Source organism: Taurulus bubalis (assembly GCF_910589615.1).
Source record: "Taurulus bubalis genome assembly, chromosome: 4".
In the NCBI taxonomy this organism is placed as follows: Eukaryota; Metazoa; Chordata; class Actinopteri; order Perciformes; family Cottidae; genus Taurulus; species Taurulus bubalis.
Window position 1 is genome coordinate 19407590 of NC_136592.1, and position 23455 is coordinate 19431044.

At 39.5% G+C, this 23455-nt stretch overlaps 3 protein-coding genes across 3 annotated transcripts; 1 reads left to right on the forward strand and 2 right to left on the reverse strand.

The window, feature by feature from the left end:
* The first annotated feature begins 1018 nt into the window (after positions 1-1018).
* LOC306735213 (uncharacterized protein) lies at positions 1019-6494 on the forward strand. Its single transcript, XM_079216663.1, has 7 exons — positions 1019-1099; positions 2548-2661; positions 2912-3028; positions 3296-3352; positions 3504-3647; positions 4451-4564; positions 4723-6494. The coding sequence occupies exons 2-7, from the start codon at positions 2548-2550 to the stop codon at positions 4768-4770; spliced, it is 594 nt and encodes a 197-aa protein (XP_079072789.1). The 5' UTR covers positions 1019-1099; the 3' UTR covers positions 4771-6494.
* A 9753-nt stretch (positions 6495-16247) lies between these two features.
* On the reverse strand, positions 16248-18340 carry LOC306735698 (uncharacterized protein). Its single transcript, XM_079217201.1, has one exon. The coding sequence runs from the start codon at positions 18201-18203 to the stop codon at positions 16995-16997; it is 1209 nt and encodes a 402-aa protein (XP_079073327.1). The 5' UTR covers positions 18204-18340; the 3' UTR covers positions 16248-16994.
* Positions 18341-20381: 2041 nt separating this feature from the next.
* ddias (DNA damage-induced apoptosis suppressor) lies at positions 20382-23078 on the reverse strand (the record flags this gene model as incomplete). The annotated part of the gene is made up of 4 exons (XM_079216778.1): positions 20382-20699; positions 21746-21845; positions 22499-22660; positions 22957-23078. 4 exons carry the CDS (start codon positions 23076-23078, stop codon positions 20382-20384), a joined length of 702 nt encoding a protein of 233 aa, XP_079072904.1.
* Positions 23079-23455: the final 377 nt, after the last annotated feature.

The window sequence follows — 23455 nt, forward strand, 5'->3', positions numbered from 1 at the left end:
ATGCATAATGATGTAGATATAATGATCGCTGCCTTGTTACCTGATCTTTGTAGGGAAGCATATTGCTTTAGTATTGTTTTCAGTATGTCAAACATGTTACCTTGTAATTATTTACTCATCTGTGTGAAGTCACTGTTTATACTCAAAAGAACCTTCTGCCATGTCTTGTAATTACAGTATAAAGATCTCCTACTTGTGTGATAACATATGGAATTCAAAAGTAAGAGAAGATTTTTCATCTTAAGGAACATTGATTCCCGAATGTTTAAATCAAATCATCTGTTTTATGATTGTCACCTGATTCTTTCTGTGAAAGATCTATAAAAACTCTTGACCAGGTATGCAGTCTGTCTCTGTGTTGACACGGATCTGGATCCAGTTTTCTGTCCCGCGTAAATATTATGCACATGAAGCAGCCTACCAAGCAGTAACAACATAGTTTGAAAACATCTGTACACATGTTTTAAATAAACTCAAAGACGATTACTACTTTGTTCTAATATATTTGACTTTTGAAACATTTGAAGTTGTGTTGCTAATAAGTTTGTAGTTGTATTAGTCAAATCCTGAATCTTTTACTTTAAGAAAAAGGGTCTGAATACGGATTCTACCATTTCATGGGTTAAGAAACACAGATGCACACAGCTGTGTCGGATTACAGGAAACTTTGTCTCTCTTTCTTTTTCTCTCTCTCAAACTATTTCATCACATTCCTTCTACGTCTCCATTTCAGCTCTGTCCCCTCATAACCCCACGTGAATGGAGTTACTCCACCACACACATGAGTGAAGAGGAAGTAGGCTCTCTTTTAGGAGTCGACCATTTTGAACGTTTACATTTAACACAACCTTCATCACAATACATGTCGATAAAGGAAGTAGTTTCTACAAATAAAAGAAAGAAATAGAATGCCGTACAATAATATCAAGCTAAGCCATTGAATAAATCCTTTACAATAAGCACATATACAGAATACTGGTTGTGTTCAAACTGAACCGATCGTTCCTTAATCCCCACACGGGACTCTAGATGTGAACAGGATGTGAGTCTTTACAAGAGCTAATACTGAGCTTCAGCAAGGACCACATGATTGCACAAGGTCTGGCTTTTGTTTTGTTCTCATCTCTTTTGTTTGTGAAAGATTTGTTTGAGATTTGACAATTAACTGTTAAATTAAACTCTTTTCCACGCATGAGGCTATTATGTAATACATCCGTTCAAATTCCCATCGTTGCCTAAGTATACGTTACATCACAACCTTTTAATCTGCAAGTGGAGGAAACATTTTTTTTCTTTGTGACAAATATGTGGTAAGCTATTTACCCGAGTTGCCTACATGATTATCAACTTGTCTTGGTCTCAACATCCGGATTAGTCCAAAATGTCGGAGATATGGCCAACATACAAACAGACCGCTAAAGTCAGAGACATTTTCCTGTTGGATAGCTTGTTTAGTTTAGTTTTGCTCTGTATTTATCTGAAACTCTGTTTGTGTTTTTGACATGCTTCAACTCTATTTTTGGTTATCAGGGCTCTCAAGTTTTTAAGACATTTAAGAGTGACATATCCTCCTCCTCTACTAGTACTTCTGTGACATTAACATAAATGTAAAATGTATTACAGAAAATATATATTGACATTTCTAACATATACATACATTTACTTTTCATTAAAACATTTTTTAAGGTATACTATATTATGGATTTTGATTAAACATTTTATGAAAGACTTAAACTACTAGTTGTTTTTACAAACTGTGTATGTCATACTGTGCTATGACTTTATTTTATCTCATAAGATATTATCTGATTTTTGTGACCTTTTTTATGGCATTCGATGCAATGACTTATTATGACATTATGACGATATTATTGTCTTTTTTTTACATACATATGTTTAATGGCATACTACACCAAAACTTTTGCCAACATTTCTTATGGCATAATATACTATGATTAATTTATAACTTTTTTGTGATATACTAAATTAGAAAAATGTTTTAAGAGAAACTATACAATGTCTTTTTTTAAACATATGGTATATTTTACCATACTGTAGTTTTTATTTTATGATATTTGCATGACATAATTTCGTTTTCGAATTTGTATGGCATTGAATACTCTGTCTTTTTATGATTTTTTTTGACATTCCAAACTCTGACTTTTTTTACTGCATACAAAGCGTATACTTTTTTATGACATACTATATACTATGACCTTTTTACAAACATGTGCATGGCATACTATATTGTATGACTATGCTATTCTATTTATATTCCATTTGTTATGGCATATTTCTTTTACAGTTTTGACAGTATTTTATGGCATATTATACAATCATATTTGTTATAGCATTTTGACATATTCATGAATTACCTGCAATATATTTTTGTGATTTTCTATGACATTTTTTATAACATGCTAAACATTTTTTTAAATTCCAAATAAAAATACAGATTTGATTAACATTTTATAATTGCACTTAAAATTGCACAGTACCATTTAAAACATAGTAATATTTTTAATCTATTTATTTTCTGTCCATAAGATGTCTGCTGATCTCTACTGTACGAGTGGAAATAATGCAAGTCTTCAAGGCACCACAGTGGGGAGCAGCAAACCTTTACACCGCTTCATTAAGGGGCAACCCAAGATTATTGGCGTGAGACACACACACACACACACACACACACACACACACACACACACACACACCACACACACACACACACACACACACACACACACACCAATACCAATACTCAAATGACTGTTTTCAAATACTTACGACAATGTAATATAATGTACCACCATAATTTCCAAGGTTACAAATTTGCTTTGTCTCAACTAATAATTATATTCTAACAAAGGTGAAGAAGTCATGCTTGAAGTTCTTTTTTATTTTCTATTAGATCATTGCACTGGTCTTGGGCTCATCTTTCTTCATCCTGTCCATCGTAATCTTGCCAGAACAGTCTTTCCACATAATAGCGACAGCTGTCCCGCCTGGCTTCTTGCTTGGAACACTGGTTGGTGGCACAACAAGAGATTAATCAGTGGATCACAACAGTTTATGGATTCAATTGTTTTATGAATAGCCAAATGAAATGATTATAGTTAGAACAGATTGTTGGGCAGCACATCTTGTAAGAGTTTTTGAAATTAATGGGTTACCATACAATACCCAAACAATTGGCTGTTTTTTTTACTATCCTGTTTAGTAAATACAATATTGTGCATGTTCCCAAACATTTAAGGGATACATGTTAAAACAGCTTTTTTCCTTCTCCTTGCAGTTCATCATATGTGGGATTCTATATATTCTGACAGAGCACAACCCGACCAAGAAAACAGTAAGCTTTATAGTCATTTTAAAAAGCAATAATAGCACATTTTGATTGAACGATTGAATTAGTCGATTTTGGGGCTTTTGCATGGCTCTCCATGTTGTCTATGATTCTGTCTGTTTCTCTTTCATCTCCTTCTGCTTGTGTCTCCCTGTAGGTCACCGTATCTTTGGCTCTGAGTGTTGTGACCATACTGGGGGTAGCTTGGACGTTATTGCACATCTTGCCCAATGTTGTTCACTACCATTTATACATGAATGAATTCATTGAAGAAAAAGGCACTGAACATTGGTCATATGAGGTGATTGTTATTTTTTTTAATCATTATTTGTTATTTTTTGGCAAGTTTGTGGTGGTGCCCATTATTATAATGATCTCAAATCTAAAACAAGTTTTAGCTTTTACATGTATGTGTTGAATAAACACTTAATAAACACATATTGTGTATCTTGGAATCAAATGAAAACTTGATATATTACAATACGTTTGAAATGTTTAATTTATTGTTGGGTTGCACGAAAGAGTACACATCTACAGCACTAAGCAGTTTAACCTCCTGTCACACCAATACACATATTTACTATTACATCAATTATTTTCTTCACTTGGAAAAAAAGCCTAATTTGCATCCAGATTTGGCATCACGTCTGTATCTTAATTATGTATTAAACTGCATCATTATGAACAGAGAACAAAATGTGTTGGATATTAATTATTTATATACAATTATGTATAATATTTATATATACTATTTATTATTTAAATAATCAAATAAATACAAAATAATATGAATTTCGCAAGGATTTTCATCAAAGAATCTTACCCGAGTCAGTTATTCAACCGGTTCGTCCCTGTTTGTCTTGAATGACAGATACAAACATTGTAATTAAACCTGCGTCATGAAATATAAACTAAATTGTGTTCAATAAGAATTGTTGGAAAAATAAAGAATAATGAGCTTGATAATGAACACTCTGAGTCTCCATACACTATGGCCAAAAGCGTATAACCATCTTACAGTGTAATACATTTCAATGTGATCAATGTCATGGATATCATGTGTGTTTCTTTATGTATTTGTCATATGTGTACGTGTTTGTCCAGGATATGGCAATGTCTGTGCAACTGATCTTCCTGGTCTACAGTTTTGTGGGTGCAATTATTTTTATTGTGATGGCATGTCTGGCTGCGGCTGCCCTTCGTTCCACAAAGAGCCAGGTAAAAACAGCATTAAACTACTTCCATATGCATCACAGCCTGTGCTAAACTGTGCATGTCCCACTCGCGCTCACCATATTTGCTAAGCTTATACAGCATTGGAACATTAGTAATAACCAGTTAAATTTACATTCAAGTTCTCTTTCTATTCTCTTTAGGCCATGATAGTGATGAGTACTACGCCGGATGAAACACCAGTGGAATAACGAGCACAAGAGGAAGGTCTGAAGTCCCATAAATTGAGCATAGAAAAGAAACATGAGACAACGAAAACAAAGACAGACAAGTATTTCGCTTTGTGGGAATAACAGGATATGTGATTCCCTGTGTATATTGTTGCAATGCAGATAATATGTACGTATATATATTGCCTTGTGGTGTTTCTGTGACCTATTACTACCTTCACCATCACATGAGCACTATATTTCCCTCTTTGGACATTTGCCACAAGACTTGACAGGATGTTAGCATTGAACTTCCCCCGCTGCGTAGGCAATTTACAGCTATTACTCTGAAGTCTGGCAATGGATGACCTGTCAGCACATTCTGTTTGCACTACTACACTAGTATAATGGTTCGGGTGAAACCATATGTCTCTCTGAGATAGTTGAAGGAAACTTCAAACTGTTTTAATTTCTCCAAAATACTCAAATTTGTCAAGAGCAGGCTTAAATTGAGGTAAACTTTCTGGTGCTCTTGTTACAGTAAGGTACCACGTTTTGATAAGACACCCTGAATAAAAGATTTATAAAGTGTAACCAATGGCTTTATGAATGGTTATAGATCATGTACTAATGCTTGATGAGTAACATGCCATTCATAAGAAAGACCTTTGGGTTATGAGGCTGTCATCCTCCTCCAGGATGGCCTTATTTGTCTTTTTAGCTTTAATTCACTCCAAAGGGCTGTTTGACCACCTTGGTTCCAGATCTCTGAATCACTTCCCACACATCAAATAGTTATCAGTAATTTTTGTAGTTGATGGCATTTCCGTCTGATCGGGCTACTGTTTGATCTATAACCTTTTGGAAAGGTTTTGCAGAAAATCTGGAACAGAATTCAACATGACTGCAGAATTAGTTCTAAAAATCCATTATTAACATTTAATATCTATTGCCACTTATAACCCTAGTTACAAACGTGTGCTTTTATGAGTGAGAATTACTATATATTTGTCATTATTGAGTTATTAGAAAGTGAGTATGTATTGATGGTTGGCATCAATAGAACATTACCAAAGGAAACACACAGCCATGTTAATAATGCAGAGAGTATGTTTTTATTTAAAAACAGAGTGGAAACATCTGAACATGAAACTCTCATGTCAACGACTCAAACCATAAATTTGTCACCACCTGTAAGCTATAAACGATCTGTAAAATGTTTTCAATTAAAGTGTTGAATACAGAATGTTGTGATCCTTTCCATCTTCTTGTCCCTGTTCCAGCTTGGCTGTCCTTGACCTTTTCTTTTTACCGTGTCAGCTCATGTTTCAGCAGCAACAGCCTTAAATACAACTATGACACGAAGCAAACTGTCCTCATTTAAAGAAGACAAATTTGCAATTGATAAAACAACAATGACCATGATCACCTATTCTGTTGTAATAAAACAGGATAATCAACAATCAGAAAAGCACTATTTTTAACAGATGTCTGTCTGGTCAATATAAGCACACAAAAACAACCAATGTGGTAATCAAAATATTGATTATAGATGGTTTAAACAGTTTGTTCATATACTTTTTTGCCTGTTTGCCATTTTACTCATTATTTGGAATGGCCACTTTCCACAGCACTGCAGCATTATCAGTGTTAACTTCCATTGTTAGCTTCTGGAGGGCAAAGATAAGCATAAATTCTGAAATTAATCTCAGAACATTATCTCAATTGTCAATCTCGTTGTACTCCATATATTTGCAAAATATGAAAGAAAGTTCTCATCATCCTGAACTATTGAAAACAAGTTAATACACACAATCAAATCACAATTCACTTTTGAGGACTTTCCTTGTAACAAATTGAAGAAGCAGGGGGCGGCTGTTGAAAGTCACTCCAGAGGACACAGCGCTGGTGAACACGCATGTGCTCTGTGACACGATACTGACGTGAAAAGGTCATAGGGCAGCGGGGGCAGGGGAAGGGCCGTACGCCAAGGTGACTCCGCACATGTCTATTCAGAGAGCCTCGCTGGCTGAAGGACCGGTCGCACAGAGAGCACTGGAAAGAGTGTTGAACAGGGTTTGACAGATGAGCTGATACATTTGTTTCCATACTGGCTGAAAGGGAAGAAGGTATGCAGGCAGACAAGGTAGATGACACGGCTGCTTCTACAGGGTATGGCACACTAGGAGGTGAACAGACTGTCAAGGTAGTGGCCTGGTTCTCAACGTCTATCGGGTTGGAAACCCCCTCCACAACCCCAGTTGTATGTATAACTTCAGCTCCTGGCCTGCTTTCGTCTGTACCAACATATTTTCTTCCTTCAACATTGGTTTTTCCAACCCAATATTTAGTGTCAACCCCTGCTGCAGATGTTACTTTATTCCATGGCTCTTTATCATTATTCCCATTTTCAAATGTTTCCTTTCGGTTGAATGCATTAGCGAGTAGCAACTCAGCAGGTTTGGTGGTAATGTCCAGCAGTAGAACCTGATCTCTAGTCTTTGTAGCAAAGCGCTGCCTCAGGGGGCTGTAATCTGGACTGGCAAAGGTACCAACCTCCTCCGTATCACTGGACTGGTCTGAATGATCAGGGGGGCTAGGCTGGGAGTGTTTGCTCCCAGAGTATCTCTGTGATAAGTGTGTTGCCTCCTGTGGTAGGCAGTGATATTGTAGATGTCCACAGTAGGACTGCCGTACAACTCTACACGTAGAGTCAGACATAGTGTGGTCCACAGACATTGTACAATTTAAGTGTGGCTCTGTGATCTCGATGCCTGACATATTTTCAAGTTTCACAGATGTGTGGCGTTCAAAGTCAGAGAGACCAGCAGTGACACTATCAAAACATGTTTCTGGTGTGGTGGAGACAAGCTGACACAAATCAACCCTGTGTCTGTTGTTTGTCATAGCGTGGTCTTGGTTGTGTTTATGCTGGCTAGGGGCACCATCTTTTGTGCTTCTCTCAGCTCTCTGCAAGTTTGGGTACCAATCAGTCTGGAGTCCATAGAAAGTATAGTGTCTGTCCTGTCTATCCGTTTCAGCTGGATACCTTGAGTAGCTGCGTTCTTCTGTTGCTTCTCTCTCTGAACACACATCTTCACAGTGCGAGTCACTTTCCATGTCTGAGTTCTGTACAGGAGATGGAACTACAGCTCTCGAATCTTGTGAGCGAATTAACTGCTTCTCCGCTGCTGTTGCCATCCAGACATTGTGGAAATCAGAACAATCCAGTTGCCGATGTTTGCAGGGGAAATCATCAACATTTAGATCAGTTTTATACTGCAATCCTCTGGTGAAATGGAAGCAATCCTTATTTTGTGACACTGAATCATCCCTAAAATGTGTTGTGTGATTCTTACTTAATGAATCACAATGAGCATGGCGATCATTATGATCTGTAGTGTGGGATAAAGCATTGCTCATATGTTCATCATTCTGACCTATCAAATGATCTTTATTGCTGCTGTTGTAATCCTGTTTTAGGATGTTAGATTGCTTTGAACTATCCTTGTAATTCAAAAACTGTGTCCCAATATGGTCCTTAATGTTTCTGTAATCCTGATTATTTTTCCCATGAAGACCTTCAACAATGCTGTCACTATCTGTGCTTCCCGGTTGTGAGTCAGGGGCCCTGCTGGAGCTTGCTGAGGCCTGGGATACTGGATGGTAAGGGTGAGGAATTGTTGACACTTCTGCCAGCTGGAGCATAGCTGCTCTACTGCTGTGACATATGACAGGCACTGCCCCAAAGCACAGATGGGGTGATGAGGAAGAGGAGGAGGAGGAGGAGCACTGTGAGGGCAAAACACTGTCCTTAAAGTGGGGGATCGAGAGATGATGAATTAGAGTTTTGTCTTCTGTTAAACCCAGTCGCTGCTTCTTCTCTACTCTGCTCGTCTCTTCCTCTTGCACCTCAGCAGGGCACATTAAAAACAAGCTCCTCCTGTCATCAACTGTCTTCTCTGGCTCCTCCTCTATGCCAGCTGAATGTAACAGATCCTTTTGCTCCCCTTTGTCCACTCCAGATACCCCATGCACTTGAACGATGCATGGTTTATTTTGAATTACATCTTGAGGTGTCAGATACATTACTTGTCTGCAGTTGCGTTTATTTACACTACTTTGAGATATACTACAACAGGTGCTTGCATTGCTTAAAGAGCTTGCACCCGTTTTACTGCTAGGTCTACATGAATCTATGTCATCACAGGCATCCACATTGGCTGAATATTGATGATCTTCTTTCCCTAGTGATAATGGCAGATACATACTAAAATTGTTCACAGAGTTACTATACATATTGTGAATGTCTTTATAAGGCTGATTCTCAGCTCCAGATGAACCATTTGTATTATCTGTAACTTTCCCCTCAGTCTGCCGCCAAGTCCTCAGAGCCTCCTGCAGTTCATCCATCTGCAGGTAGCTGGCGGCAGTGAGCAGATTGTAATACTGGTCCTGGTTGCAACTGTATGGCAAAGCCCCTGTGTACATGTAATCCAAAAGAAGTGCCAGTACAGTGTCAGACAGACATGGAGCCTGCAGTTCCACCAGAGCACCAGTAGAGGACAAGATAGATGCCAACACCGGACTAGAAGCTGCCAAGACACACCTTGGGGAGGAAATAGCAACATGATATGATGTTGCATAAAATCATTTACCTCATGTAGGACATACAACTCCCAATATACAAATATTTTTTAACCCTCCTGTCATGATCGTTATTTAGGTACAGCAATGATGTTCCCGTGTCAATGTGATGTTGAATCATCCAAAAGTTGTCAGAAAACCCCAAATCCTAATATATATGTATGTGTGTGTATATATATATATATATATATATATATATATATATATATATATATATATATATATATATAGTTTGTACTTCATCACCAACACCATTACTAACAATTCAATCCGTTTTTAGTGGAATGGTGTTATTCACCCCTCCATAGATCGTAGTTCAACTAGGACAATTTTTTAGGTACATTGGAAAAACCTAGATATAAATTGCATTACATAAAATGTATTTGCATTTTTTTACTTTTTTTTTTCATGGGGTGATAAATAGATGAGACAGTAAGCTGCTGAATTGTATGTATCTGCAGAGTGTAATGTTGGTAGGACTCCTAAGCAACCCCTTTGTATGTTTCGCCCTCCCCTGCTAAGTGTGGGCGGAGTTTTCTCGCAGGAAAAAAAAAGGTTCCCGTCAAAATAGTATCTGTATTTCTTGCAGAGGTTGGCTAGTTAGAAAGAGAATGTGCGTGCGTCTGAGATTGAGTGTGTCACTTTCAGTCAGTCACCGTAAGTCAGTGTCTCAGTACCATATTTATTAGGAGAGACATGAAAGAAACCCTTACATTAGTGTTCCCGGTCCAATACAGGTGGATTTAGGGGGAAAGTGAGAAGAAAAGAAGCATTGTTTAGCCTGGAAAGTGTGGTTCACGTGGAGCGATGGGCACATGAAGCAGGATAGAGATGGCTTCCCATAATAAACACTTGCTTTTTTTGGTTGAAGTTTGAAATGTGTACAACTTTATGGGCTGTGAACAGGTGTGTGGGTGTGTGTGTGTGTGTGTGTGTGTGTGTGTGTGTGTGTGTGTGTGTGTGTGTGTGAAATGTTGTGAAACACATTCACTGCTGGAACATCATCTCTGTAATATAACAAGCAATAAATCGTTTGCGCGTTTTAAACACTTCACATGAGCGCTACAGTAATTTGGGATTTTTTTGGCAATTTGTCGCCTTTTTTAGCATTTCTACTTTTAAGAACTCATCCTAGAATATTTATGCGATCGACTTCAATTATGTTCAAGGATGATCTCAAGACCCTTTTGAGCTTAAGTTGTGCTATTTGCCCGTTTTCGGTGAACAAAACACCCATTTTGTGCGGTTCGCTATGTGAGAGAAAGCTATTGTTGTCATGCCCAGATCTCCTGGGTAGTTCTGTCTGTTTCTGTTGTGTGTCTGTCAGTCTCCTTGTCTCTCGTTCCCGCCTGATGGCCGTGCTCTGGCCAGGCACCCGGACTGGTTCGGCCGTGCCCCAGGTCCCCCCTCCGGCTCCCCTCCACCCACCCTATGTGGCCCAGTCCTGGTGGGACGTCTGGGATCCGTCCCTGGGGGGAACTGTCATGCCCAGATCTCTTGGGTAGTTCTGTCTCTGGTGTGTGTCTGTCAGTCTCCTTGTCTCTCGTTCCAGACTCCTCCCTCCTCGTGTGCCGCCCTCCTGTGTGATTGCAAGCCCCGCCCTCATTGTTTCCACCTGTGTCTCGTTCCCCTGTGTATTTAGTCTGTGTCAACTCCCTGTCCTTGGCCGGTTTGTCTCTTGATGTTTGTTTGCCTAGTAAACTTTGTCCTGAAAGCATCTACCTCGCCTGTGTCTGCTTGTGGGTCCTGCTCTCCATGGATTGTAACTCCAAGATGCATCATGCAATCCTCCCAAAATGTATCATGCATGATGCCGGTACAGGCCTGAGCACATGTACATGAAGAAATGTTTGGATTGTCATAGCGCCACCCACTGGCGAAAGGAAATCAGCCAAACGGAATTGGATTTACATGACCTGGTCTACACTTCATGTAGAGAAATATGATGCATGTGTATTCTACATTGTCATAGCGCCACCTACTGGCAAAATACAATGACATGCTTTATACTATGATGTATTACTCCTTGTTTAGTCGCTTGGGATGCTCAAAAACTCATGTAACTCCATACACCTGTTACATGTTTACTCATGAAACAAGCTCTTGTAACTCCACTGGACTTCCTCCAATCTGCTCCAAACTTGTCATGCTTGCTAAAAGTCACGGCCTGAGGATATCAACAAGCCTTTTTTCACTCACAGTCAAAGCGCCGCCAACTGGCGAAAGGAAATCAGCGTTAGGTGACAAACGGCATTGGATTTGCATGACAATTACGCAACGTTGTCTAAGCTTCACGTAGAGAGACGTGATGCGCGTTGTCGAGCGTGTCGTCTAGTGGCGGATGCTGGAACCCACACACTCCACAAGGGAAAAAGATCGTTCGACTGGCGTGCGAACGCTCTCGGACGGGCGAGCCTACGACCCGCCAGCGCCCCCGACGTGCCGGAGCGAGGACCCGCTCACAGCTGCTAGCAGCTTTAATTTTTTTTTACGTTGATTACACTAATTAAGGCAATCAGAATAAGTTTCATACAGAATAAATACTTTAAAATATTTTTCCTAGATTTAAAAACTTTTAAATGGGTCAATTTGACTCGCAACATAACAGGAGGGTTAATATTATGTTATGTACTGGTTGGTGTATATGTTGCTCACCTATGTGCAGGGTGGAGTTGACCAGGGTTCTGTCTCTGTCTGACCACGCAGTCACAGAACTGAGCTAGTTCCCTTTGAAGGTTCAGATTTGCCAACAGCGATACTGCATAGCTACGAGCTTCCTGGGCACAGAGTTCCACCTTGGGAGTACAGAGCTCAGGCATTAGTGGTCATTGCTGCTTATATGAGAAGATTAAAGAAAAGAATGGCGCATAAAAAGGTCTAATAAACTCCATTCTGATCCATTCTGTTGTAATGTTGAACAGATTTTAATGCTTTCTCTGATAGCTTTATGATCTGTCTTAACCCCGACTTCCCACTCAAATCTTAAACAGGTGTAAAGACTTTGCAAGGCAATGTAGGCTTCTGCTGATTAAAACCTCATGAACCTATTATTAGTTGTTCATTGTCAAGGTTTACCAGTTTTCTAAAACTACTTTATAGTTTAAGCACATCAGAAAGACAATACATGTATACTTTCAATATGCATAATTGACAATAAATATTTACAATGAGCCTAAATAATGTATAACAATGATTAAAAAATATATAAAAATAATGATGAGCAAACTTTTAGTTGATAATGTAACTTTTCTGTGTAAGTCAGTGGTCATTACAGTAGTACAGACTGCTTGAACATGTACACCAGGTATAAATTAATATTCTCTTACCTCCATGTTATATAGGGAGAGGAGCTACAAACCCCCACTATCCTGTGGTGTGCAGTGTCCTCGCAGGTCCTGCTTGCAGTTAAATGGTGAAAAGAACCTGGAGGCTTTCTAGTCCCAGTCTCCTATCTACGCACACTGTCTCATTCGGATAACAATCACACACCTTTCATATTGGGAGCTTGGCATGACGCGGAGCGACAGGTGCTTATAAGGAGCGCTGTCGTCTAACGTCACAATCTCCATGGCCCGTTATGGCGGAGGACAGAGACCTGCCCACAGAGAACCAACAGTAGACTACAGACCTGTAGAAAACAGAGCTGGTATTTCTATTCACATCCCAAGAAGATGCTATCAGGGAAGACATTTTCTTAAGCATCCAAATATGCTGTAAATTATTACTTCATTCTCTTAGGGAGCTCCCTTTTCCTCCTGTAGGGAGGTCATAGGTCATGGTCAGATATAAAATGGTCTGCAGTATGCTGTTTACATTAAATGTAAGACATTGCTGATGCACTGAAGAATAAATCTGTGGCGGGTTTGAACAATTCTATATGGTTTAATTCTACGAGAGGACACTTCTCCAGTGCCAGGATAATGAGTCCTGACGCTTTGTTGACAACTCCATACAAAGCCAATTCTCCACCCTTCCACACCATGTGCTTGTCGCGCCTCATGATCTCTACAACACTATAATGTTACTGCCGCACATCTAGCTGTCCACTGGTCAGTAGGACATTCTCCTTGGCAACTGTGCAATGGAAATGCTACTGCAACACTGACCATCACATAGTGAACCATTGAAAATGTGTCATGTGGCACGAACTGCAAGTTAATAATAACTCATTACACTAGGCTAACCTTTGAGGAAAATAATTATATATATAAAATATGTATGTCAGAGATGTATATAATTTAGCACAACGTGTATTTAACTAAATGTAGCAGATGACTTAAAAACTGTAATTTTTCAGTGTGCTATCCTTTCAAAACCACTGACACATTAGATTGAAAGAGTAATTTGCTTACTGTAAAATTAATACATTTTAGATTTAACAATTTTTATTTTAAATTTTTCTTATTTAAACCGGTTAAGGTTAAAGGTTAAGGTGCACACAACTTTTGTTTACATGTTTATGCTTGTTGAACAGATGTATTGATGAAGTATTGTCTTTGTACTCCCGAATGTTTTATTGCACTACATTGCATGAAATGTCTTCACTTCACCTGGTTCACTTCAGTCTCCACTGCGGCATCTCTGATCTGCTTGCTGAATTAGCTTTGTGTGTTTGTGAGGACACAGAGCGAGAGATGCGCTTCAGTGTGATCATACTTTTGGCTATATCAAAACATTGAAAATGACCGATAAAAGAACCAATAACGTCTTCTACTACTACTACTACTACTACTACTATAATCTTTATTATAATAAATAATAACCTAATACATACTATATAATATAATAATTTAGCACCAGGGAATGATATCCGGTTTCATTACCCATCCCTTAAATTATGCTATGACACACAAACTAGTAACATGTGCACTCAATAAAACTTTGGTTTCAGTTGGAGCTTGGTGTCATACTATCTGTGTACTAAGGACAGAGGTCTTCCTTGGGCACAACCACAACTGCATTTGTTGGAAAAACATCATGCTCTGGGACTTGATCTATAAATCTTGTAAAGGATAAAGGCCGAATTGTGTCAATCCCATTTAAAGTACCACATTTTAAGTGAGAGTACAATAGATCTTACAGCATTTTCCTTAAAACATGTAACAATGAGGAACAAAATATAAAAAATCCCATATTATAGGGGCTAAATCAGGAGACTCTACCCAAAACAATACACCTTTGGATAGAGGGTAGACATAATTCAGAAGCTTAACTGAAGAAAGATATTTTCTTTTCTCTGTAGTCTTTCCTTTTTTTCTTCACTGCCTATTTAAAAAAAACACATCCTACATGTATGATGTAGAAATGAAGACAAAGACTAATTGAATTTTGTGTTTTCATAATTTGAAATGTGTTTCACCTGTAATGTTATTATCCAGGTCATGTGATTGCCTCATTAGTTGTTGCTAGGTGAGGCCACACCTGTGTTCTGTGTGTAATTACCACTGATGAAGACTTACAGAGTTGGCTTTTTTAAAATGATTTAGACACTTTTAAATATGTATTTCATTGTTGTTACTTACTCTGCGAGTTACAGTTGAGTATACAGAGCAACCAGTCATCTCTTTCTACACCCAATTTATCGTTGGAAACACACCTAAGATATCAGTCAGAAAATGTGTATATGCTGACAGTAGATTTTTACATTCAGACCTTGTAAAATCCCAATGAGCACTTTGTACATACAGTAGGGTGCATTTCAAAGCACATGAACTGACACTCGGTGTTATATTTACTCCCACTATTTTTACTATTTTTATTATTGAAGAACTGAGCCAAAATTCTCTGGCACACACACTTCTGTGTCTGGAGCTGTTGAGTACAAATGTTCTGGACTACCGTTCTGCACAAGCTTCAGCACAGGGTCTTGTTCTGTGTCGGCCAGCAGAAGCAAGAACATGCCACTTTTGTACAATTACATCCGATTTAGAACAATGTAATGGCGTTTCAGGAGTTGTCAGGGGATCATCAATGTTCACAAAGAAGGTCTACCCCCGATGTCATGGTCAAGCAAAGGTTGAAGGGTAATTTCACCCTGAACTACAAATGGAGGAAAACTAAAAGGAAAAAGTCATTACGGTTCATCCTCTGGGCACCATGTATGTCTGTACCAAAATTTAATCGAAATACATTCTACAGTCGTTGAGATATTTCAGTCTGGACCAAAGGGAGGGATCTAGTTCAACCGACCAACAGAGCCTTCCTGCTACAGTAGTACGGCTAAAAAACTTTAGCCGATAAAGTTTAACTGGTTTTCTGGCTCCAAGCATACAGTACATTTTTAATGACACATAACATGACAAGATATGTTTCATGTGTACCTCAGGAGTTCTCCAACATCAATAGTTTAAACACTAACTTGCTACATGTGGCACATACAACAGACAAGATCAACTTAACAGGATGCTGTAACTTCCACAGACACAAATCTCTCCATACCTAGAAAACTATACATACCAACCCACCTTCACCAACTCCAGCTGTCAACGTCTTGTTCCATTTTTACATGTAACATAATCTTTATCTCATACCATCTCTGATACTCCCACATCCAGAACATTGTAGATATATTTAGTGACTGCTATTCTTAGCTCACTGGCATGACACCACAGTACATACTCGTCGCTACATTAACACCCCCTATTAAAACAAACACAGTAGCAGCAATACAACATTCAAAAAGTGACAGCGCGCCTTGTTGGGCTTGAGGTGCATACCGTGTATTAAAAGTGTAAGATTGTAGTTCAACTCCTGCTGGGATTTTTGTTCAATTTTTTGGTCTCTACATTTGAATAATAAAGACTAGAACACAAGAAAAATGTCAGTGTCAAGAATTGTAATATTTGAAATCAGCAGTTAATTTATTAGATAACAACCGAATCATACACATCATCCTTTTTACTTCCCTTTAATAGCATTCAAGATTGCGGAACCAACGAAGAACAGAGAGGGTTACGAGTATAATGCAGCAATGACGAGGGTGCAGCAGCAGAAAGCAGCAGAAACTACATGTTACAGTCCAAATATCTCAAGCAAGGTAAACGAAAAGTACACACATGAATGTTTAAAAGTTCATCTGATCCGAAGCGTTTCCAATAAAAGCCTTTGATTATTTAAAAGTGCAGAACCATCTTCCTTTAAAAATAAATCTCTAAAAGTATGTGGACATCCAAACAATAAATCCATATGCGATTCATTTTTTGACTCATTACAAAACCACAGGCATTAATACGAAGTTGCCCCACCTGCTGCTGTAAGAGTACTCACTCTTCTGGCGAGGCTTTCCACAGGATTTAGTAACTTGTTGCAGGGATTGGCTTCAATTCAGCAACAGGATCAGGCGTTGAGATATTCAGTATCACCCATTTTACTGAACGTTTGTCAATGGACATTGCAGTGGGTGTGCCTGAGGCTGCTGAACCGACACATCATTTTTTTTTTTAAGATAAAGTGCAAATAGCAGACAGTGGTGCAAGTAAGGATTCACATGTTTGACAGCCTCTCTCCTATGTTTAGTATTTGATAAATGTGATCTATTCTTAGATTCTTGTGCACAGTGAAGTACTTGCTGACATACATTTAAAAAAGTTCATTCTTTTTGGATCAATGTGTCAAGGCTCTCAGATCGAGTCAGAGAATAGATCTCTAGACCAATCACATGCCTCGTTCTCATCATCAAGGAGGTAACAATGAGATCCGTCCAGAATCCCCTCATCAACCCTCTCATTGTCACATGTTTCTGTTTGTGCCAGACCTTTCTGTGATGATGTGAAAGTTTGATCCAACAGAGCTCTTTTACAATAAACTCCATCTCCCTGCTGCCCTTCCCCAGAATAACCTAAATCACTGCTGCCGTTTCCAGTCTGCATTCTTCTTCTGAGCTTCACACTCAGTCGTGTTTCAGCAACAGGAGTCGGAGGAATAATGACTTCATTGTTCTCAAAATCACAGACAGTGACATGATAATCACTTGAATCACATCTGTGGTTGATCCCTCCGGTTGACCCTGTGTTTAGAGCCCCTCTCTGGACCCTTGGGTGCTGCTGAGCCAGCAGACCTTTTGTATGCTTGTCTTGTGTCCAGAAACCACTTTCAAGGGTAAATCTGGTGCTGTGTCTGCTGGAGGCCTTATTCCAACCCACCTTTTCCTTTGTAGACGCTCTGCCATACTGGGACAGCTGGTTAGCACAGTTTAGTTTACAAAGAGGAGAGGTGCTACTGGCTGTCTCTTTACTGTCAAATTCAGGCAGATTTCTGTAAAAAGCACATGAATCTTGACCGTCAGGTTGTGAACTGAATTCAGCCAATGTCAAGTTTCTGTATGAGGAGGCAGGTGAGCCTTTCACAGCAGCTCCTTTTACAATGGGGGTGGACTGAGAGGGAGGGATGAATTCCAGATCTTGTGTCCCTGTTGGAATTAAACCATCTCTGTCAATGCATTTTTTACTTTTCCGTTTCTGCTTGTCTGGTGTTGAATGTGTATCTTGTTCACTCCTCAGGTGTTGTTTGTTAGCTTTGGGAAGTAGTGGGCAAGCTTCTGTGGTTGTCCTGACAGTTTCGGCATGTGTGTTGACTTTGTTTGTGCTCATTTCGAGTGAGCTACTGAATAGGTCTGCTGAACAATTATAGGTATCCCCTTCAAGCTGCTCCTCTTCATTTTCTGAAGACAGAGAATTAGATGTATCATCCTCCAGATTACAGTCATGGGTACAACAGTTTCTGGCTTGACTCTTGAATCCACATCCAACAGGGGTGTTATATATCTGGTCACATAAATGATGTGACTCACCTCCATTTGCTACAGGTGTATTGGTGATATTCAGTAACATCTGTGATTGACTGTCTGTAATCTGTGTATTACTTTGACAAACAGAAGTTGATTTATGTGATACGTTCTTGTCTTGTGAACTGATTTCCAGGTTGTTTCTTGTTTCTTTCTCATTTTGCACATTTACATGTGGCTCCGTTTCACCAACGATGTCAAAATGTTTGTTATCCTCACACAAAAACTCTGAAAGACTCTCGGAGAAAGGCAAATCTTCCCAAGCCAAGGAGCTTGACAAAAATGTTTGGGTGAGTTGTCTGGTAGAAAACCCCTTCTCTTTGGAGATGTTGTGGCCAGCTGTGGGGGGACTGAACACAGTGTTCAGGATGGACGTGTTTCCAACAGCTTTCTCCGCTAAAGAGCATGGGTATTTGGCAAAGGATGGATGACTGGAAGTACTGCATTCCAAAGAAAGAAGAGGTGACAGCGCTTTCTCCTCTGTGACTTGATGATTCTCCAGGCAGCCTCTCTGTGCACGATCTAGTGTATTTTTGTTTTCCGTCTGTCTGCTGTTCTTATCTCCACTGTACTGGATACTGCAGCCTTCCTCCTGCTCTGCTGATGAAGTAACAAGTCCAAGTGACTGTTCCCACGGAGGGGTGGGAGTAAGGGTGCCATCTTGGTACTGAGAACTAGGATGAAAACAAAAGCAATTCAAATAAATTAAAAGACACATATGAAGTTTAAAGATAAAACACATGTAAAACTAGCAATGTTGTTTTTATACCGTAGATAGAGAGAACCAAGAGCAGACTTAAAGAAGGTTTCAAAAGTCACTTCGGACTGTCCATAGTGAGAAAGCCTTATCTCCCGTCTCACGTCCCTCTCTCCAGCTACATTTTCCGGCTCTTCCTGTGGAAACTCACTCCTAACACTGAGGATGCAATCTAGTGTTTTCCAACAGATAACAATGGAGGCACTGACTGTTACACCCCTAACACGCATACACACATAGTACATAGGGGTGGAGAAATCGATTCAGCATAGTATCGCGATACTTTGCGTGCCGATATTGTATTGATACACGGAAGGCAAGTATTGATCTTTTAATATTTAAATTATAAACTTTTTGGTCCAAAATCAATTGCTTTTTCAGTCCACTAGATGGTGCTATGTTGTTTTCTGGTGAGGTCAGCAGAGGTCCCGGATCAGCGTGATTGGGAGGAAGGAAACAAAAATGGCGACACCGGAGAAAGAATTTAGAAATGCGCTTTACGTCTTGACTTCCTGCCACTTGTAGCGCCGCTGCTCGCACAGCTGTTGCTCGACACACAGGACAACACTTGCGACAGAGCGCCGGTCAAAGACATTAAAAAAAGCATGAATCAAACGACTGCTGGTGCTCTAGTAGCGCTGGAAGCGGCCGACATTCAGACGCACTTCCTGGTGAAGTCTGTGAAATTCACTGAGCTGTGTGCGCCTACGGATACTATTATGAACCCAGACACGAGGGCGTTTGATGTTCCGGCGTTTTTGGGATTTCCACAACAAGTATAAAGCAGAACTAGTGGTTATTTCACATGGTGGATGGCATAAATGAAAACTGTTTACACTCACGGAGATAAGCCCCGCCCCCTCTCCAGTGCAAACGACGCGACTATGTAGACTGTACTACAAACAGTAATACAAGCAGTTCAGTTTATCAGGTGCAACATTTATGACATGTTGCTCAGTTTGTCTGCTTGGCAATCACATTTTGCTGTAATACAAATTATTGAAGCGAGATGAACAGACTGAGCACTTTATCTTATTAGATCAAAAATGTTGACAAAGTTTTCATTTGGGGACAATTTGCAGTTGGAAAAAAGGGGATAAATTGCAATACTCAACATATCGCAGTATCGTGATAGTATCCAATCGTGACTCAAATATCGTGATAGTATCGTATCGTGGGACCTCTGGTGATTCCCACCCCAGTCAGCAGTTGATGGTATAAAACAATTTTTAAGTTTTTCAAAGAGGTGAATCATCGCAAACATGAGAGGATTTCTAACAGGTTAAGCATACAGTCACAATTGAGCACCAAAAGTATGAGGCTGATCCAGAAATATGCGAGATTAGCTATGGACAGACAGACAGATGCATCAACAAGCATGCACACACACATAATCTCCTTAGGTTGCACATGGCAGAGATAATTATCAGATAGAAAGCAATACTTATCAATAGCTTCTTAATGTCATTACCTTTGTGGTGAATGGGAAAGCAGACCTGAGGCAGAAAGTGTGGAATTATTGAAGCGGCTGGCTGGAAAATGGTGAGGAATCAGCAGCAAGGTTGTTGCTGGGGGTCTGGAGGTTTTGCTGGGATCAGTGGATCCCAGCTCATATTCTGCAGCTTTCTGAAGAAGGATCCGATAATAACTGACCACTGTGCAGCCTGCCAGGCCTGTACCTTTGGGGAGAATCATCTGACTTGCAATGAAGTGGACTGCTTCTTTACTGCTTGACCCATTCGCAACTGGCACTCCTACCCAAGGCAGACTTTCTGTTTCAGTTACCTAGAAGGACACAGACAGGACCAGGGATGGTTGAGAGTAAGCAGCCTGAATACAAAACAGATTCAATTAAGCACACATTTTGGACATGTTCGAAAATGCATGATAATAGCCTGACCAAAACAGGAACATTTGGGTGTATGTATGTATGTATGTATGTATGTATGTATGTATGTATGTATGTATGTATATATATATATATATATATATATATATATATATATATATATATATATATATATAGACCAATAGCAATTTTAAACATTAACACACAACCATAGATTTTTTTTTTTTACTGTATAACAATATATCTTATTTCATATAGCCTACTCATAAATCTATGTAAAGTAAAAAGTACACTATTTCCATCTGAAATTTAGGAATGGAGTAGAAAGTAGCATCAAAATGTAATTGAATACTTGAGTTAATTTACTTAATTACTTCCCATCACTGACTAATAACATGCTATACGAAAAAAAAAAGAAGGGGTTTGACCAGTGAGAAAGTCGGTAGCACTGGAAAAGTTGTGTGGAGCCCTGTACATGCATTCATGGTTTCTAGAGGATGAATTTAATGACTTTGGGGGATTCCCTGACCCTGCCTCCACTGCCACATGTCTTTGACAACTGTTGGACGGACAACATTCCCCTAAGAATTCTTTGTAATCTCTTTGTTGATCTCTTAATCTTTCCTCTAGCACCATCATCAGGTGAAAATATATTTGTAAGACAGTAAACATGGTAAACATGGTACACAATAGAATACCAGCTAAACATCTGCATATTAGCTAGGGAAACTTTAGGATCTAGATCAAAGCACTGCTGTGCCAAAGTACAGCCTACTTAGCCGTGAGACATTGCTGTAGACTCTTAGTCTTGTTTTAAAGAGTTTTAAACAACATGGTGAAACTGTTTCTAATTTACCAAAGAAACCTAGTTTGGCATTTCTGTATTGCAATTTTTTGCTATTTATTGGCCAAAGTATACACATACACTAATGTATGTAATAAACCAATATCAGCTAAGTACAATACATAATCACAATTGTACCTTTATACCAAAAATAAAATGTCTGCCAATGAAACAATCCTCGACAGCCTTCATCAGCAATGTGGATCTGGTCGGTACTCCATCCGAGTTCTCCACCAACCTACAACGTTACAGGAACAACAGAAATCCACACTGCTTTTTACTGAACTGGCAAAGAGAGAAGTCACTGACAACAAGAGGAGCTTTTTTAAATGTGCCACACTGGTAAAATAAACGTGTGTGTTTCCTTTGACCAACACAAGGTTTAACAGAGTTTTATAACCGAGTTGCGTCACACAAACACCCGCCACAAAATACTTTTACTAACATGTAATAGACTTTAAAACATTTAAACATTCAGGTACAAAAGGGCAGATGCACTGTTTCTCACTGCAAATGCCAGATATGTAATAGTAATAATAGTGTTGTTTAGGCCTCAGTCATGAATCTTCTAACTACAAGATGTGAGAACTAAACACTGAAACTTTAAAAGATCTAAGTGGCTTAATTCCCCCGCTTAACCTTTTCCAGGGGAACCACTGCCACGTGCAGTATACTACCACCCAAAAGTAATGCTGCATGTGGAGCAGGAGGTTTCAAGTGAACAAACCACACCAAGACTAATTTTGGTTATGTGGCTGAGTAGGCTGCAACTTTGTGTCTTACCTAAATAAAAGATCTTCATACTTAATATGGATACGAGTCTGATGAAAGTTGACGGAGTGATAAGTGCAGACACAGTGACTTGGTTGAAAGATAATGTCCCATGCTCACCTGTGTAAACCCTTTGCATGAATGCCAAAAAATGGGTTTAAGCAGGTTCCAAATACTGTTACTCCAAATATGCAGCTGTCCCGGGACACCCTCAGTGAGAGACGATACCTGTAATCTACCTGCTCCCTCTGACAGCTGGAACCGCACTTGGAGCACCTGCATCTGTGATGGAAAGGCAGAAAATACAGGTGAAATTGTGTGTGCGTGTGTGTGTGTGTGTGTGTGTGTGTGTGTGTGTGTGTGTGTGTGTGAGAGAGAGTGTGAGAGTGAGAGTGTGAGAGAGTCAGAGAGTTTACACTGCAAGAATGACAAAGCACTGCTGATCATTTCTGTCACCTTAGACAATTTTTAAGACTAATTAGTTACAGTACAGTTTTGAAAACACGAATCGTAAAACCACTGTTTCAACACCGCGGAAGTGAAATCAATCTTCTTCGTTGGTTGTTGAGTGTGTTTACCTGGTCGGGTCCTGCTGTTCCACGTCAGCCCTTGAGAAGCAGACTTTACAGCACGGATAAAACACACAGGCTCCTTGCAGAGACAACACAGCACAGTCCACCAGAGCCCGTCTCACAGGCATTTATCCGATCTCTGTGGAGAGCAGCGCTAAATTACTCTGCAACATGGACCTTTTGCGGCTGGCGGGACAACTTTAACGTTACGACAATTGAAACTTCTCACAACGCGACGCGTTGTGTTGCCACAGCAACTTTAACACCATGAATATATATATACATATATCATGAAGATAGAACCATGTGGATCAGAGCTAAAAACACACACGCGCACAAATAAGGTACATTTCTAATTCGTAACGTCTGTCCACTACGTGAGCTACTTCTTCTGCTTGTTTTGGTTTCCTGGCGGTTGGAGAGCCGGCTTGGAGGCGCACTGTCGCCGCCTACTGGGCTGGACCTGGATCACATGATTGGCAGTAAACAAAACAAGCTGCTGTAT